Source organism: Schizosaccharomyces cryophilus (genome assembly GCF_000004155.1).
Source record: "Schizosaccharomyces cryophilus OY26 unplaced genomic scaffold supercont4.9, whole genome shotgun sequence".
Taxonomy (NCBI): Eukaryota; Fungi; Ascomycota; class Schizosaccharomycetes; order Schizosaccharomycetales; family Schizosaccharomycetaceae; genus Schizosaccharomyces; species Schizosaccharomyces cryophilus.
In genome coordinates this window covers 202,813-217,647 of record NW_013185632.1, presented here as the reverse complement: position 1 = coordinate 217,647, position 14,835 = coordinate 202,813, and the positions used below count along the sequence as shown (strand labels likewise).

The window sequence follows — 14,835 nt, the reverse complement described above, 5'->3', positions numbered from 1 at the left end:
AAAAAAATTGGACAAGCCAGAACTCGAATCTGGGACCTCTTCCATGCTAAGGAAGCGTGATAACCATCTACACCACATGCCCATTTCGTTATTGAAAATGAATTAATACGGTTATATTTCATATCGCAGTTTTTTATATGTTTTTAATATCTCATGACTATCAACTCTAGTTACGGTAATAACAGTTTGTATACTCGGTTGCTTCATATATACGAAGTATCGAAATCATCTACTAGATTCTTCACCTACAATTTCTTCTTACTTAATATATACGTTGCACATTGAATAGAATCATAATCCATAATATCATTAAATATGTAAAATAAACAACTTTCGAATCAGTGCTACCGGAGCCAACTGACATAAGCTAGATGCTCAGCATCTTTAAGATTGTTGTCAGGAAGAGTAATTCCGCATTGATGCATGTCTCGCACATACAGTCTGCCCAATTTTAGCAGCGCACCGCATACGCATCACTTTCATGTGGCTGCAACCATCTATAACTTATTTGAAAACAGACGAAACATAGGCTTCCAAATTGCCAAAAGTCCTATATGTAAAGAAAAAGGCCATAGCACACATTGTTTAGCCACCGAAACCGTAAATGGTACGGCCTTGGCGCTTCAAAGAGTAGACAACGTCCAAGGAAGTGACAGTCTTACGCTTAGCGTGTTCGGTATAGGTGACGGCATCACGAATGACGCTTTCCAAGAACAGCTTCAAGACGGCACGCGTTTCTTCATAGACCAAAGCAGAAATACGCTTGACACCACCACGACGGGCGAGACGACGGATGGCAGGCTTGGTGATACCTTGAATGTTATCACGCAGAATCTTGCGATGGCGCTTAGCACCGCCCTTTCCTAATCCTTTTCCTCCTTTACCGCGACCAGACATTGTTTAGTAGTTCTTGTTTAATATCCAAATCAATTCCAAGAGGAAGTGTTTTGTTATGGTGAGGTGAAATTTACTGTATTTATAGCATTCATAACGCGTCGCGTACCGCCAATATCTGATTCTTGCCAGGGTTAGGGTTGTTGATCATATGCTAGTATATAAGTAAGATTGCCATTCTCGTCGGTTTTGCTAGAAGAAATCGTTAATTCTCTGTGTTATATTTAAAGCATTTCCTTTTAATTCCTTAATTCCTTTACTGAAATGGCTCGTACTAAGCAAACTGCACGTAAATCCACTGGTGGTAAGGCTCCCCGTAAGCAACTTGCTTCCAAGGCCGCCCGTAAGGCTGCTCCCGCTACTGGTGGTGTCAAGAAGCCTCATCGTTATCGCCCTGGTACCGTCGCTCTTCGTGAAATTCGTCGTTACCAAAAGTCCACTGAATTGTTGATCCGTAAGCTTCCTTTCCAACGTTTGGTTCGTGAAATTGCTCAAGACTTCAAGACCGACTTGCGTTTCCAATCCTCTGCTGTTGGTGCCCTTCAAGAAGCCGTCGAAGCTTACCTCGTCTCTCTCTTCGAAGATACCAATTTGTGCGCTATCCACGGTAAGCGTGTTACCATTCAGCCCAAGGATATGCAATTGGCCCGTCGTCTTCGCGGTGAACGTGCTTAAAGTAGAAGACTTGTAGTTTGAAACGACTTTCTATTTATACCCTTTGATTGCATCTTACTTTCTTTTCGCGTCCCCTTATGTTTGAGAAGATTTCGTCAAAGCTTTATTAATGTACATTTCTTGGTTTGATGGTTTAATTTATGCATGCTTCTTATGAATCTTCGTTTAGCATTGTAGGTGTAGAATTTGTAACGTAAAGATAGGTCTTTTGTACTGACACTAGTTTAATTGAAGACTTTGTATTTAGGATTAACGACACGACACGGTCAGTGTGTTTTTACACATGCTTTATGAACCAATTTATAAACGTACAAATTCATTTAACTTTCGCCGTTCAAATAGTCCAGCATACATAGAATCCTTACTTACTGAGTCTTTGGAGGAATCGGACGCAGATACTTGGAAAATCGAGAAATGGGAGTTTTCAGCTCTTGCTTCCATTGCCGTTGAAAGTTTGATGGAGTCCCTAAAACACTATCATACTGCAATGGCATAGTTGTATCAAACGCATGCATGAAACTGGAAGATTCATCCATACCCGTAGTGTTCTCCAATATCGAGGAGTCTTCTTTGTTAATTCGATATCGTTGTATCCATCGCCGAAACATTTTTCCCAAAAGTTTACTTTGTTTTTGCTGGTAAAATCGTTCAGCTTGCATTGTATGGCTCGTGACACGGAACGTCAACAAATTCCAAGAATCAAACGCCCGGCGCATGATTCCTCGATCAAATTCCCGTCGCTTCCAGTCACTAATATTTTGTAGGAACTGTACTGCCCGCAGTTGGTACCGCCAAAATATTAAAGCCGAACGTAACAGCCGTTCATTGTAAAATCGTTCGGCTCGCTCTAATTTCCCTTTTAGCTCACTATGTTGGTATGACCATGCCTCATAAGCCCTGATTAGTACACGCTGCCGTGCCTGATCAGCCACCATCGAAAGTGCAGAAAGCTTCATAACCTTTTCTATCCAGAAATTCCAATAACGTTCCACTAGCTTTCCATCTATTGATGATTGATAATCAACTACCTTTGTTTCCAACTTTATGGTAATTTCCTCCTCACAAATTCCTCTCCACAATTGCATTGATAATTTTAAAAGCTTCTTGTCGTACATCAAATCCGCTCGCCAACGTAATCTAGCCTTTCTTTGCATGATGTATTTCCATCTGCTCCAAACCTTTAATTTTACGTTTTTCTTATAAAGGCCATCAGCATGGATAAGCAGCTCTTCCTTTTCCAATAATTGCATGCGCCATTTTAAAATACAGTTTTTGGCTGCCTTTATTTGGCGCTCCTGATGAAGATCTTCTGCAACGTCCTTTACTTCTAAAAGTCCTTGTGTCCGCTCGATCCAGGTATCCCATGTCTTTACTAGTAGCCTCTGGTTATAATTATATTCAAAAGCACGTTCTTTTTCTCTAATCCGCCAAAACTTATAAAATTGAACAAGGAGCGCATACTCTTTGTTTTCTCGAAATATATTTGTTTTTAAAGCTAAACGCCATCTTGTCAAAAACGTATCTTGTAAAATATAATTTGCAAGCTGTAAACCATCTTCAATTCGAGAATACCGATGTCTCCAGCGTTCAAGAGCAGATTTTAGTATTTCGACATCGTGTTCATCCATCCAATCATCAAGTTTTCTACAAGTAGTTGTCTTCGATTTCCAATTAGAAAGCATGTTTTCGAGCAATGTTCTGTCGCGAAATTCATCAGCCTTTTCACATTGCGCATAATAACCGGAGGTTTTGGAATACCATTTTGATATTACAGCTTTTCCGACATTCCTGATATACTTAAAATCTGCTCCATTTCGTAGCTCTTGCTTCTTTGCTGAAACATCTCGCCATTTCAAATATGAACTTGCTAGCACACTTTTTCGTTTGGCTTTTTTTATAGAAAGAACAGTGGATTTTAGTCTCCAAGCTCGAAAACAATTTTTACAAAGCGTATGATTGTAAAAACCCACTGCTTCAACTCGTCTGTTGCTCTGTTGTTTCTTCCGAAGTTTCCACTGAGTCAAAAATCGCAACAGGAGTATACGTTCATGCTTTTCTTTCCATTCATTTGCTAGTTTATTCCATTGGAGAATAGCTTTATGCAAAAATACCTTTTTTTGTTCTTCAATGTATCGTGCATATACCTCTCGCGTCTTCTTACGCCATGCGTACATGAAGTTCTCCTGCACAACTAAATTATAAGCAGTCTCAGCTGTAGACATAACCTCCTGTACCTGGCGCATCTTTTGCACCCATACGGGGAAATATTTGAGCAGCAGAAAAGTACGATGTACAGCAGTAGCTTTTCGCTCGTAAATTGTAGCAATTCTTTGCTGATACATATGCTTATCGAGGAGATAATAAAATGTTGTTGCTAGAAGCTGATGCTCACGAATAGAACGAAACTGATCTGCCAAACGAGACATCGCTGAAAGCGACTTGATTGTTTTCGCAGCATTGCTGGCAAAATTATTACCGTCCTTGACATTCTCTTTCTCCTGAAGAGTAATTCTTTTTTTATCTGAATCCCTGACAATAAATGGGTCGTCAGAAATATGATTAGAAGGAGAAAGTAAAGGAGTTTGCAAACTCGATGATAGGTGAGAAAACCCCATTCTTGACATTAGATTCTTCCACTCCTGTTCCCAAGAGTATCGTTTAGTAGAAATCAAACGGAATAAAACACGAATATAGTAACGATTTTCAGAAGGACTAAGCCCATTTTCGCGTAATACATTTTCATATGCCTTAAATACTGATAATGGAGAAGAGTCTTCCTTTGAAGCACTAAGTCGTAACAATATTCTTCGTAAAATTTCCAAATCTTAACATTTTTACAGTTAGTTTCGTGTATTAGACATTGTTTACACTTCATACCACGACGTAACTCCAAAGACATGATTCGTCGACCATGATCTATGTCTCTATTTTGAGCATCATTTTTGCTCATGTTATTTACAACTACTTATTTGAACCATTCCACCTGTAAAATCCGAAATCAAACCGAAAACGGTGTTTTTGTTTATTACAGAAGTCGTCTCGCTGACAGAAAGAATAACGATCGTTTTATTCATCGCTATTACAATTGATGAGCTTTCTATAATACGCTAAACATCTTTATAGCATGCTTCAACTACGTTAAACCTCTTACAAATGTACACTATAGATCACTAAAATTTGCAGTCCATCTTATAATCACAAGTTCTCATCTACAAAACCCTACCAACTGCTGATTGTTGAAGAGTGTAAAAGCGGCTTAAAAGCCTGTTACAAAGACGATTCAGCATGTCATTTAATGTTCCTAAAGAAGAAGAAAAGGTCTTGGCGTTTTGGCGCGAAATTGATGCCTTTCGCACACAACTAAAACTCTCTGAGGGACGTCCTGAATTCACTTTCTTTGACGGTCCTCCTTTCGCGACTGGTCTTCCACATCATGGACATTTGCTTGCTTCTACAATCAAGGATAGCGTTACTCGTTACGCTTGTTTGAAGGGCTACCACGTCGAACGTCGTTTTGGTTGGGATACTCATGGTTTACCCGTTGAACATGAAATCGATAAGAAGCTAGGTATTACTGGAAGCCAGGATGTCATGAAAATCGGCATCGACAAGTATAATGCTGAATGTCGTAACATTGTTATGACTTATGCCTCTGAATGGCGTGCAACTGTTGAGCGTTTGGGCCGTTGGATTGACTTTGACAATGACTATAAGACCTTGTACCCTTCTTTCATGGAAAGTATTTGGTGGGTCTTCAAGGTGCTTTATGAAAAGGACAAAGTTTACCGCGGATACCGCGTTATGCCTTATTCTACTGCTTGTACCACTCCTTTAAGTAACTTCGAAGCTCAACAGAATTACAAGGAAGTTCCTGATCCTGCCGTTGTTGTTGCTTTTGAACTTGTCGATGATCCTGAAGTCGGTGTTCTTGCTTGGACCACTACCCCTTGGACATTACCTTCCAACTTGGCTTTGGCTGCCAATCCCAAACTCGAATACCTAAAGATTTTGGATAAAGAATCTAACAAAAAATACATTTTACAGGAAGCTTGCCTTGGAATTCTCTACAAAAACCCCAAGAAGGCTAGCTTCGAAGTTTTGGAGCGCTTCAGCGGTTCTAAACTGAACGGAATGAAGTATAAGCCTCTTTTCCCCTATTTTGCTTCAACTTTCAAAGATCATGCTTTCGTAATTTACAACGCTGATTATGTCGAAGAAGGTTCTGGTACTGGTATAGTTCACCAAGCTCCTGCCTTTGGTGAAGCAGATTATGACGCTGCTTGGGCAAACGGTATTATTGATTCTGATCATCCTGCTCCTTGCCCTATAGATGAGAAGGGTCGCTACACTGAAGAAATCACTGACTTTGTTGGTCAATATGTCAAAGATGCTGATAAAGAAATTATCCGTACTTTAAAGAACAGAGGCTGTCTCGTCCGTCACAGTCAAATCTTTCACAGTTACCCCTTCTGTTGGCGTTCTGACACTCCTCTTCTTTATCGTGCTGTACCCAGTTGGTTTGTTAAGGTCAAGGGTATTACTGATCAAATGGTTGACAATGTGATGAAAACACATTGGGTCCCTCAAAACATTCGTGATAAGCGTTTTGCCAACTGGCTTAGTAATGCTCGTGACTGGAATATTTCACGTAACAGATACTGGGGTACTCCTATTCCTTTGTGGGCTAGCGATGATTACGAAGAAATTGTATGCATTGGATCAGTTAAGGAACTTGAAGAACTTTCTGGTGTTTCAGGAATTAATGATCTTCATAGAGATAGTATTGATCACATCACTATTCCTTCAAAGACGGGTAAGGGTACCCTTCACCGCATTTCTGAAGTTTTCGATTGTTGGTTTGAATCTGGTAGTATGCCTTATTCTTCTCGTCATTATCCTTTTGAAAATGTTGAGAACTTTGAAAAGGGTTTCCCTGCCGATTTCATCTCTGAAGGTGTTGATCAGACTCGTGGTTGGTTCTATACTCTCACCGTATTAGGTACTTTATTGTTTGGCAATGCTCCTTACAAGAACGTTATTGTCAGCGGTTTGGTCATGGCTGAAGACGGTAAAAAAATGTCTAAGCGTCTAAAGAATTATCCTGAGCCTAATTTTATCATCCAAAAATATGGTTCTGATGCACTTCGTCTATTCCTCATCAATTCACCAGTCGTACGTGCTGAAGTCTTGAAATTTAAGGAAGACGGTGTCAGAGAAGTTGTTACAAGAGTTATGATTCCTTGGTGGAACAGTTATAAGTTCTTTGATGCTCAAGCCGCTCTTTATAAGAAGGTTAATGGTAAAGATTTTGTTTATAAGGAAGATGTTGAGCTTAGTAAGAATGTCATGGATCGCTGGATTCTTGCTCGCTGTCAATATCTTATTCAATTCGTTGATCAAGAAATGCAACAATATCGTTTGTATACAGTCGTTCCTCAATTGCTCGGTCTTATTGAAGAAATGACTAACTGGTACATTCGTTTTAACAGACGTAGACTGAAGGGTGAAAACGGTGAACAAGAAACTGTTGTGGCCTTGAACGTTCTTTTCACTGTTTTGTTTACCCTTGCTCGCATTATGGCTCCTTTCACTCCTTATATTACTGAGAACATCTACCAACAACTCAGAAATTACATGGAGATTGATCATAGTGATATGTCTTTACGATCCGTTCACTTCCTTCCTTTCCCTTCTTACAAGGAAGAACTTTCTGATGCGACTGTTCTGCGTCGTGTCAAGCGCATGCAAACTATCATTGAACTTGCCCGTTATGTGCGTGAACAAAACAATATCTCTTTGAAGACACCTTTGAGAAGCCTTGTGGTTATCGTTACTGATCCTGAATACCTTGAAGATGCTAAGTCATTAGAAGGCTATATTTTAGAGGAGCTTAACGTCCGTGAAGTCATCTTCACCGCTGATGAAGAAAAATATGGCGTTGTTTACAGTGCTCAAGCTGATTGGCCTGTTTTGGGTAAGAAGCTTCGTAAAGATATGGCTCGGGTTAAAAAGGCTCTTCCTAACGTTACCACTGAAGACGTTAAACAATTCCAAAAGAATGGTGAGATGCTTCTTGATGGCATCAAGTTGGTTGAAGGTGATTTGCAAATCATTCGGTCTGTTCAAAACAAAAATGAATATCTGAAATCCAATACCGACGGTACCTGTATAGTTTTGCTTGACACTGAGAATGATCCTCAGTTGCAATCTGAAGGTTTGGCACGCGAGGTTATCAATCGTGTTCAGCGTCTTCGTAAAAAGAGCCAATTACAGGTAACGGACGACGTTCGCATGACTTATGCTTTCAAAAATGATACTATTGGATTAGAGCAAGCTATTGAGAGAAATGACCCATTGTTCACTAAGATCTTGCGCCGGGGAATTGAAAAAAGTGATGGAAATGAGGAATCAGGTTTGATTGCCTCGGAAGAACAAGATGTTCAAGGTGCTACCTTTATTTTGAGTCTTCTGAAGCTTTAGATTACTGAAAATTTTCCTATTTCATTTCGGATAACAGAAGGTAATATAAATTTTTTATATCTATGGGTGATCTATGTATTTTTAAAATGGTAAAAAGAGTGTAAGGACATGTGGAAGCATTCTGAGCTTTTTAACTTCATTCAGTTAAAATTCTGTACATCTAAGTAATCATGATAGGTAATGACCACCGCAAAAATAACAAATACTCAGCTCTTCCTGAATTTCTTTCGTAAAACATGTGCTTTCGACGTTCAACGACGCCCAATCAACAGTAACAGATTTACAAATTCCACAGTATCTGGCAGTTCGTTGATATAGTAAAAGCATAGTTATTGAACAACGTTGCCATACATGACCTTTACTACAAGTTGCTATTGCTTCATTCGTAAACTCTATATGATCTTTGCAAGCAGGACATAGTTCTTGGAATGCGGAAGGAACATCAATATACTTGGCGATTTGATCAGCAATTTCGAGCACGGCTGGGACTTCAGATAATTCTTTGTAAATGAAAGAAACACAATTCTTTAAAATTGCTTTACAAGTAGCAGTCAGATAATTATTGTTCGAGGATACTTTGTTTAAAGCGAAAACCATAAGAGAAAGGACTAGTCTGTTACGCAAAGAAGAAAAAATAGAGAGATTCAGACTTTTCTGACTATAGACACTCCATCCATAGAGAAGCCTTAAAGCATTTAAAGACGCATCAAAGAATACGCTGGTTAAAGTAGAAAAAGGTGCCGTGTCTTTTAATCTCAAGCAAAAATCAAAGTCTGAAATTAAAAGTTGGGATAAGCTTTCCGAAAGCATGTTATTTACGTCAAAATCTGCTTTACTGCTGTTTTCTAATAAAGCAAATTCACAGAAGCAGCCTTCTGCAGGTATGGAACAGCAGTTAGTAAGAAAAGAATTGATTAAACGAGAAAACGTAGCTTTTAAGGCAATGCTTGGAAAAGTAGCACAAAAGCTCCGTTCCATTGCCGAGGCAGTATAAATAAAACTTTGAGGATACGAAACGCTGAAATGTATGATAGCTGTGGAAGAAAAAGGCGAAGGACAAAAAGCATGTATACGTAAGCTTTTTGATGGCTCCGAAGTGGAACCGTAATTTTGTAAACGATGCGTTAAAAATCTGTCGAGAAGTTGTTTTTCAGGAAGTTCGAAAGTATTGCTTGGATCCATTTTAACAGGTACAATTTGTAGTTCGGCTAAGGGAGTCAAAATATACACTGAAAATTGGCTTATGTCGTTGCTAGCAAAGAAAACACCTACCGGTGAAGCAAGTGAAGTCAGATCGTGTGATGTGATTGAAAGAAACTTCTCATTTGACCTGCTATAACAAGAAATGTAAAGACTTCTTGGATAAGCAAGTGCAAGGAATTCTTCGTCGTTAAGCACAGGAGACCAGGCTATAGCTGGTGCTATCGGCCGGTGACCGACTTGAAATGGAAAACGTTGATGACGCATTTCGAAACTTCCAGTTAAGAGATTTACAGAAACACGAACAACATAAATTTCGCCATTCTGAGATATACAAACAAGATTGCAGACTGCTGCGTGATTATAAATTGTCCATGACGAAAAGGAAAGCCGTACCAACCATCCACATTCAAGCTTGATGGACTTAGTAAGCATATCCGAGTTCCTAGATAAAGAAATCACATGTAAATTTCCATCTTCTGCCCCTAAACCTAGTAAACAAATACCCCAGGGAGAAAGCTTTGGGAGAGAAAGGAGAGGCGACCAAGCAAAGGTATGGATGCGCAAAGAAGCAAGGGATTCTCTTGATAAATAATTGTTTAAGCAACATACACACTTCCAATTCATATGCAGAACTTTACTATTGGATGAATATAGATAAACCTGATATCGATTTGTTAAAACCGTCAGCAAGCATCTTGACTGCGTTAGTTTCGTTTATTGAGGGATTTAACAGTACAAAAGAAGACAATGATAGTTCACCATGATTTAAGTGGTTAATATACATACCCATAATTTTCAGATAATCCAGTAGGAGACCAAGCAACCTTTCGAGCAGTATGGTTCGAAATCAAATCACCTATGCGCAAATCCGTTGCTTTTCATAATTAGCATAATTGATTGGATTTTTCTTACAATCCTAGATCTAATTGTATACACCTACGCGAATACATTCGTTCATTCTCATCGTAATTCTCCAAAATGGCCAGTGACTTGATGTAACTGGGGGTATTAATTTCATGAGAAGGAGTCTATTTACGGTTAATAATGAAAAAATGACGGCGAATATTGCTTACCAGAATCTGCACGCGTCCGCCATTACAGAAGGCTAACTTTCCGTCAGGCGACCATTCACAACTCGGGAAACTTGATGGTAAAAAATCCAAAGACACATCTTTTGGCATTATTGCATGCGCTTCGATTTGCCAAAAAGGTCGTAATAGGAAAGTGTGTCAGAAAAGTGTATCGTGCTAAAGCTCACTAATAAACAAACGAGGCATTCACCAAAAAAAAAGATCAAAAATAAAAAATACTCCCCAGCCAAATAAATTCATGTACTGCATATTAAGAAAGACGGTTTCAAACATCGGTTTCAAGAAAGGAACAAAAACATGAAGAAAGCAGATAAAGCAAACGATTTTTAACGCGTTTGTGAATTGCTCTTACTAACTTTCAAAGTGAACAGAATCAAACATATAATCCATTGGGACCATTGCTCTCAACCATTTGAATTCATGCGATGAAAGTATTCCAAAGCTAAGGAAACAAGATCAAGACGCCCTTTTCAGCATTCCAGCATCTTCATTCTCAACGTCCGCGTCTTCCCTTGAACGCTTCAGAGGACCCCTTACCTCTGAACCGTAAATCCGTTCAATCATTTTACTACGTGTTTTCGCATAGTCAATCCGCTATGTCAAGAATTAGTCTCGTATACCGAAAGTTTGCTCAAATTGCTTACCATTTCCTTTCCAAAAAACTGAGTATTTTTTAAAGCTTTCATAGCAATCGCCGCAGCTGAAGCATCATAAAAGACAATATGTGCTTGACCTCTCATTTTGGGTGTCTTTAAAGTAATTACGTCCACAACAGTCCCATACGTCGAAAATAAGAGGTAGAGAGATATTTTTAGGTCATTTTTGTTTATTTTATCATTCAAATTATTTACGTAGAGTGTATTGCGATTCATTCTTCTTTTGTTTTGTGATTTTGAAGAATACTGGTAAATGTAAATGCCAGAAACGTTGCACATGAAACCAGTGCGCTGGAGTGCGATAATTGAGAATTGTAAATATAATAAAGAGTGAATGAAAGAGCAATTACAGAATCCTATTCTTACTTAAATTTAGTGTCAAAAAAGAAAATTATTTAAGTGTCAATACCAAAAAAAAAATTTTATCTCTATGTAAGAATCCATCCATACTTAGATTAACCACTTCCCAACTTTGTGCCCGTAAATAATGGCTGAACAGAGTCAAACCCTGATGAAAATATATTAACTGAAAGACGAATATATAGAATCGGTCCAAAAAATATTACCCCCATTGTTGTTTAATTCAAAATAAAGGACTGTGTGTAGTCTTGTCCATTAACATGATAAGAAACCTCAATATCCAAATCACGATTATTGACAGAGTTTTTAATAAAGGCAATGGATCCATGAATCACGCTTCCAGCTTCGACATGAGGACGTTCACGTAAAATTAACGTACATTGTTTCCAATGAGTAGGCGTACCGTGGGGTCCTGTTGTGAAACCAAAAGACTGATCTACGGACGAAGGAACGGGTTGATGCTTTGAGGTGGTAAAATAAGTATCAAACCAAACCAGAAAGCTACAGAAAGGACCGGAAGACTTCATAGTAAGAGAGAAAGGATGTTTAAAGCTAACATCTTGTACTTGACATGTGTGCATGTTGATGGTAGCAAATTCAACGGGTTCCGCATTCACATAGGAAGCAGGAATCACATCCACATTGACTCTGTTATAAGAAGCATCTTTCATACAATTCATCTTAAATCCATAAACATCACTCCAGAAATCGAGAGGTTCCTCCAAAATCTCACTATTGGTGGTTGCACTCAAAACCAACCGCGTTTCTGAAGGAGCCATAAGACCGTCCGCAGCCAAAAATCGATCACGAGCAATGAGAACTGAATCAATCATGCTTTCAAATGTTAAGGCGTAACCCATCCATTCGGACACGATAATGTCAACCTTGGGAACAGGGACTTGTATTTCCTCAATCTTTCCTCGAATGAACGTAATCTTATCAGCCAAATTATTTTCATATGCATTTGTCCTCGCCATTTGTATAATATCAGAGTTATCGACGGCGTAAACCTGCTTGGCGCCAGCTTTAGCACAAAACATGGACAGAATGCCTGTTCCGCACCCAACATCTAAGACTGTTTTTCCATGAAAAAGGTTTTTATTCTCGTAGATGAAGTCTCTGTATCCTTCTGTCCGTACACTGTCACTCAGCATGACAAAGTGGATATCATTCCCAGCATACGACTCAAAGTAATAAGAATCATTGTCTATCAATTTTCCAGGTTCTTGCAAAGATGAGCTTGCAGTTTGGGAAGTAAGTTCTTCCATTTTTTCCTTTCTGATTTCTTCCAACTGGGTTGACAGCATTTTCGTTTGTAATCTTAACGACTTGAGCTCGTCTTTATTAGAATCAGTGTGTTTATGATCTACAGCAACGTCGAGAGCGTCTTCTTCAAAGTCAGAATCCAAAGTATCTCCCAAAGAAAACAAAACAGCATCGTCAGGGAATACGGAAATCATGTATTCATCGGAAGCAAGTACAGTAGATAAATTGTTAAAATCAATAGGCTTCTCTTTTGCTACTTGGGATCGGATGTAATTAATAAGTTTAATACAGTCGTAGAACTCCAAGTGATGATCATTCTTTACTTTTTGAAAATCGAAATTGTGTGCTGAAAGGCGGTAAGCAAATAAGTTTCGGGCCGATGGTCTACTTACCTTCTTTACAATGGTTCCATAAGTCATTTAAGGACATTAACACATTTTTACAGAACAAACAATTGAATTCCAGTTGTTCTTCCCAGACTTCGTCTACTAGTAAAGGACATTAGTATGTACAAAGATCAACCAGAGTCAAATGTCAAAGTCCAAGATAAACAGCCAAGCATTCCTCATTATGTAATTCAATTGCATGTTTAATCCTAATCTCCAAATTTCCTCAACACTTTGCTGAAACACGGCCACATTGGCAACTTCTAGCAAGACAAGTTGTACAAGGCTAACAAACGCCCTGCAAGGCTGCTTTCTATAAGAGTTCAAATTCCGTACCTTCATTTTCCCAATCAACCTCAGAATCACTGCGATTATCCATTTTTCTCGATGTTTACAGAGGGCAAAGAAAGAACCCTTGGTTTACACTGTCCTACGCGTTACCTCGATGGAGGTAGCAAGGGTAAGTAACAAGGCTTTGTACAAGCAGTAGCTGTCAACCTATGTGTAGCTACAACAGTTTATACAATTTGAGGGTTTTTGGGAGTTCGTAGTAATATTGTTCTTTTGGATCTTAAGGATATAACGATCGTTTTTAAAAAATGTTTTTTCTAACATCTGGTTTGTTTCGCTCTGCTATGCCAAATCCTATACGAATTGACATCGTTCGAGGAGTTAAGACTCACGCAGGTGCTAAAAAGCGTTGGGTCCCTTTTGGCAAAGAGAAGATTTTACTCCGTCATCACGCTGGAGGACAACATTTAGTTCGCGGTACTTCCAGTAGTACCCGAGCTAGACAGCGCCAAATGCACGAGCCAAAGAAATCACAGAGAAAGGCTTTAAGGAAGCTATTGCCAAACTTTTGGTGAAATTGTTGCGCATTTAATCTTTAAGACAAGAGAAACGGCTATTTTGCTTTTCCCGAAATTTCATTTCAGTCATTATGATTTTTATAAATTTTTGGACGTATCTAGTCATTTCTCCATTCACATGAAAGAATAAATAAATTCTTATGGATAGTACTTTGCTTTTCTGAATACCTTGTTCCCCTCTCCTATTCACAGCTTTTGTTTATGGATTTTTGGCTCGCTATGATTTCCTCAAATGGCTTATTTCATTTATCATACATTCTTTGGAATTCGTTATTTTTGTTTCACCGCGATCCCTAGGAGTCGTTATTGGAATTGCCATTACTTTAGTAAAACTTTAGGATCTATTTGATAATTATCTCTTTACCATTAAGGTTACTTTTGATACTGGTTTATTAGAAAAGAAAAGTCTAAAGTTTCCAACTTTCAGCTTGCTAGCTTGTTTGAAAACAAGCGAGATTTCGTGATCAAAACTTTCGCCAATAACGCTAAGAAGCCATGGGTCGGTCATTTGTAGAGTATGACTCTCAAGAAGACTGCGTTGCGGATTTTCATCAGAAAACGAAGAAGCTGGTAGATCACGCGCTAGAGGTGTACAATCATCGTTTGCCAGAACACCAAGAAAAATTCACATTTGATAGTTTTGCGGATGTTCTTGATACTGAGTCGGCCGTCGTGAATCGTGTTTTCGATGTTTTAGTTCGTGAAGTTGCGGGGGCGGTACGACAACGAAAACGAACACAGCTTAGTTTACCTGCCACTACAGCTCAAGTGGTACAAAGACGATTGTCTCCTAGCTTATCAACGATTCACTATCGTGATCCTAATGACCCTTTAATTGATGAAACTGAGAGTATTCACTTTACCTAAACTGATAACCTTGAATGTGCTCTCAATCCTCAGATGTGTTTCATTCCACGTTGATATGTTTTGTAAAGTGGAGAGGTTTTACTTTTTG

General features: G+C 38.8%; 9 protein-coding genes and 1 non-coding gene across 10 annotated transcripts; 4 read left to right on the top strand and 6 right to left on the bottom strand.

Moving 5' to 3' along the window:
* Positions 1-8: 8 nt before the first annotated feature.
* Positions 9-82, bottom strand: SPOG_16402. Its single transcript has one exon. It is a non-coding gene; the product is annotated as a tRNA-Ala (tRNA).
* A 180-nt stretch (positions 83-262) lies between these two features.
* Positions 263-1,007, bottom strand: SPOG_04373 (histone H4 h4.2). The gene has a single exon (XM_013170449.1). It carries the CDS (start codon positions 895-897, stop codon positions 586-588), a length of 312 nt encoding a protein of 103 aa, XP_013025903.1. The 5' UTR covers positions 898-1,007; the 3' UTR covers positions 263-585.
* Positions 1,008-1,027: 20 nt separating this feature from the next.
* On the top strand, positions 1,028-1,787 carry SPOG_04374 (histone H3 h3.1). Its single transcript, XM_013170450.1, has one exon. It carries the CDS (start codon positions 1,159-1,161, stop codon positions 1,567-1,569), a length of 411 nt encoding a protein of 136 aa, XP_013025904.1. The 5' UTR covers positions 1,028-1,158; the 3' UTR covers positions 1,570-1,787.
* On the bottom strand, positions 1,661-4,591 carry SPOG_04375 (spindle pole body protein Sfi1). Its single transcript, XM_013170451.1, has 2 exons — positions 4,447-4,591; positions 1,661-4,393 (listed from the first exon to the last, which is right to left on the bottom strand). Exons 1-2 carry the CDS (start codon positions 4,517-4,519, stop codon positions 1,935-1,937), a joined length of 2,532 nt encoding a protein of 843 aa, XP_013025905.1. The 5' UTR covers positions 4,520-4,591; the 3' UTR covers positions 1,661-1,934.
* Positions 4,592-4,781: 190 nt separating this feature from the next.
* On the top strand, positions 4,782-8,137 carry SPOG_04376 (cytoplasmic isoleucine-tRNA ligase Irs1). The gene has a single exon (XM_013170452.1). The coding sequence runs from the start codon at positions 4,855-4,857 to the stop codon at positions 8,047-8,049; it is 3,195 nt and encodes a 1,064-aa protein (XP_013025906.1). The 5' UTR covers positions 4,782-4,854; the 3' UTR covers positions 8,050-8,137.
* An 80-nt stretch (positions 8,138-8,217) lies between these two features.
* On the bottom strand, positions 8,218-10,433 carry SPOG_04377 (transcription factor tfiiic complex subunit sfc9; the record flags this gene model as incomplete). The annotated part of the gene is made up of 4 exons (XM_013170453.1): positions 8,218-9,946; positions 10,039-10,126; positions 10,193-10,280; positions 10,326-10,433. The coding sequence occupies 4 exons, from the start codon at positions 10,431-10,433 to the stop codon at positions 8,218-8,220; spliced, it is 2,013 nt and encodes a 670-aa protein (XP_013025907.1).
* A 366-nt stretch (positions 10,434-10,799) lies between these two features.
* On the bottom strand, positions 10,800-11,215 carry SPOG_04378 (U2 snRNP-associated protein Msl1; the record flags this gene model as incomplete). Its single annotated transcript, XM_013170454.1, has 2 exons — positions 10,800-10,937; positions 10,988-11,215. 2 exons carry the CDS (start codon positions 11,213-11,215, stop codon positions 10,800-10,802), a joined length of 366 nt encoding a protein of 121 aa, XP_013025908.1.
* Positions 11,216-11,373: 158 nt separating this feature from the next.
* SPOG_04379 (type I ribosomal protein arginine N- methyltransferase Rmt3) lies at positions 11,374-13,429 on the bottom strand. The gene is made up of 3 exons (XM_013170455.1): positions 13,348-13,429; positions 13,018-13,113; positions 11,374-12,971 (listed from the first exon to the last, which is right to left on the bottom strand). Exons 1-3 carry the CDS (start codon positions 13,388-13,390, stop codon positions 11,578-11,580), a joined length of 1,533 nt encoding a protein of 510 aa, XP_013025909.1. The 5' UTR covers positions 13,391-13,429; the 3' UTR covers positions 11,374-11,577.
* A 217-nt stretch (positions 13,430-13,646) lies between these two features.
* SPOG_04380 (uncharacterized protein) lies at positions 13,647-13,877 on the top strand (the record flags this gene model as incomplete). The annotated part of the gene is made up of 1 exon (XM_013170456.1): positions 13,647-13,877. One exon carries the CDS (start codon positions 13,647-13,649, stop codon positions 13,875-13,877), a length of 231 nt encoding a protein of 76 aa, XP_013025910.1.
* Positions 13,878-14,375: 498 nt separating this feature from the next.
* SPOG_04381 (uncharacterized protein) lies at positions 14,376-14,747 on the top strand (the record flags this gene model as incomplete). The annotated part of the gene is made up of 1 exon (XM_013170457.1): positions 14,376-14,747. One exon carries the CDS (start codon positions 14,376-14,378, stop codon positions 14,745-14,747), a length of 372 nt encoding a protein of 123 aa, XP_013025911.1.
* Positions 14,748-14,835: the final 88 nt, after the last annotated feature.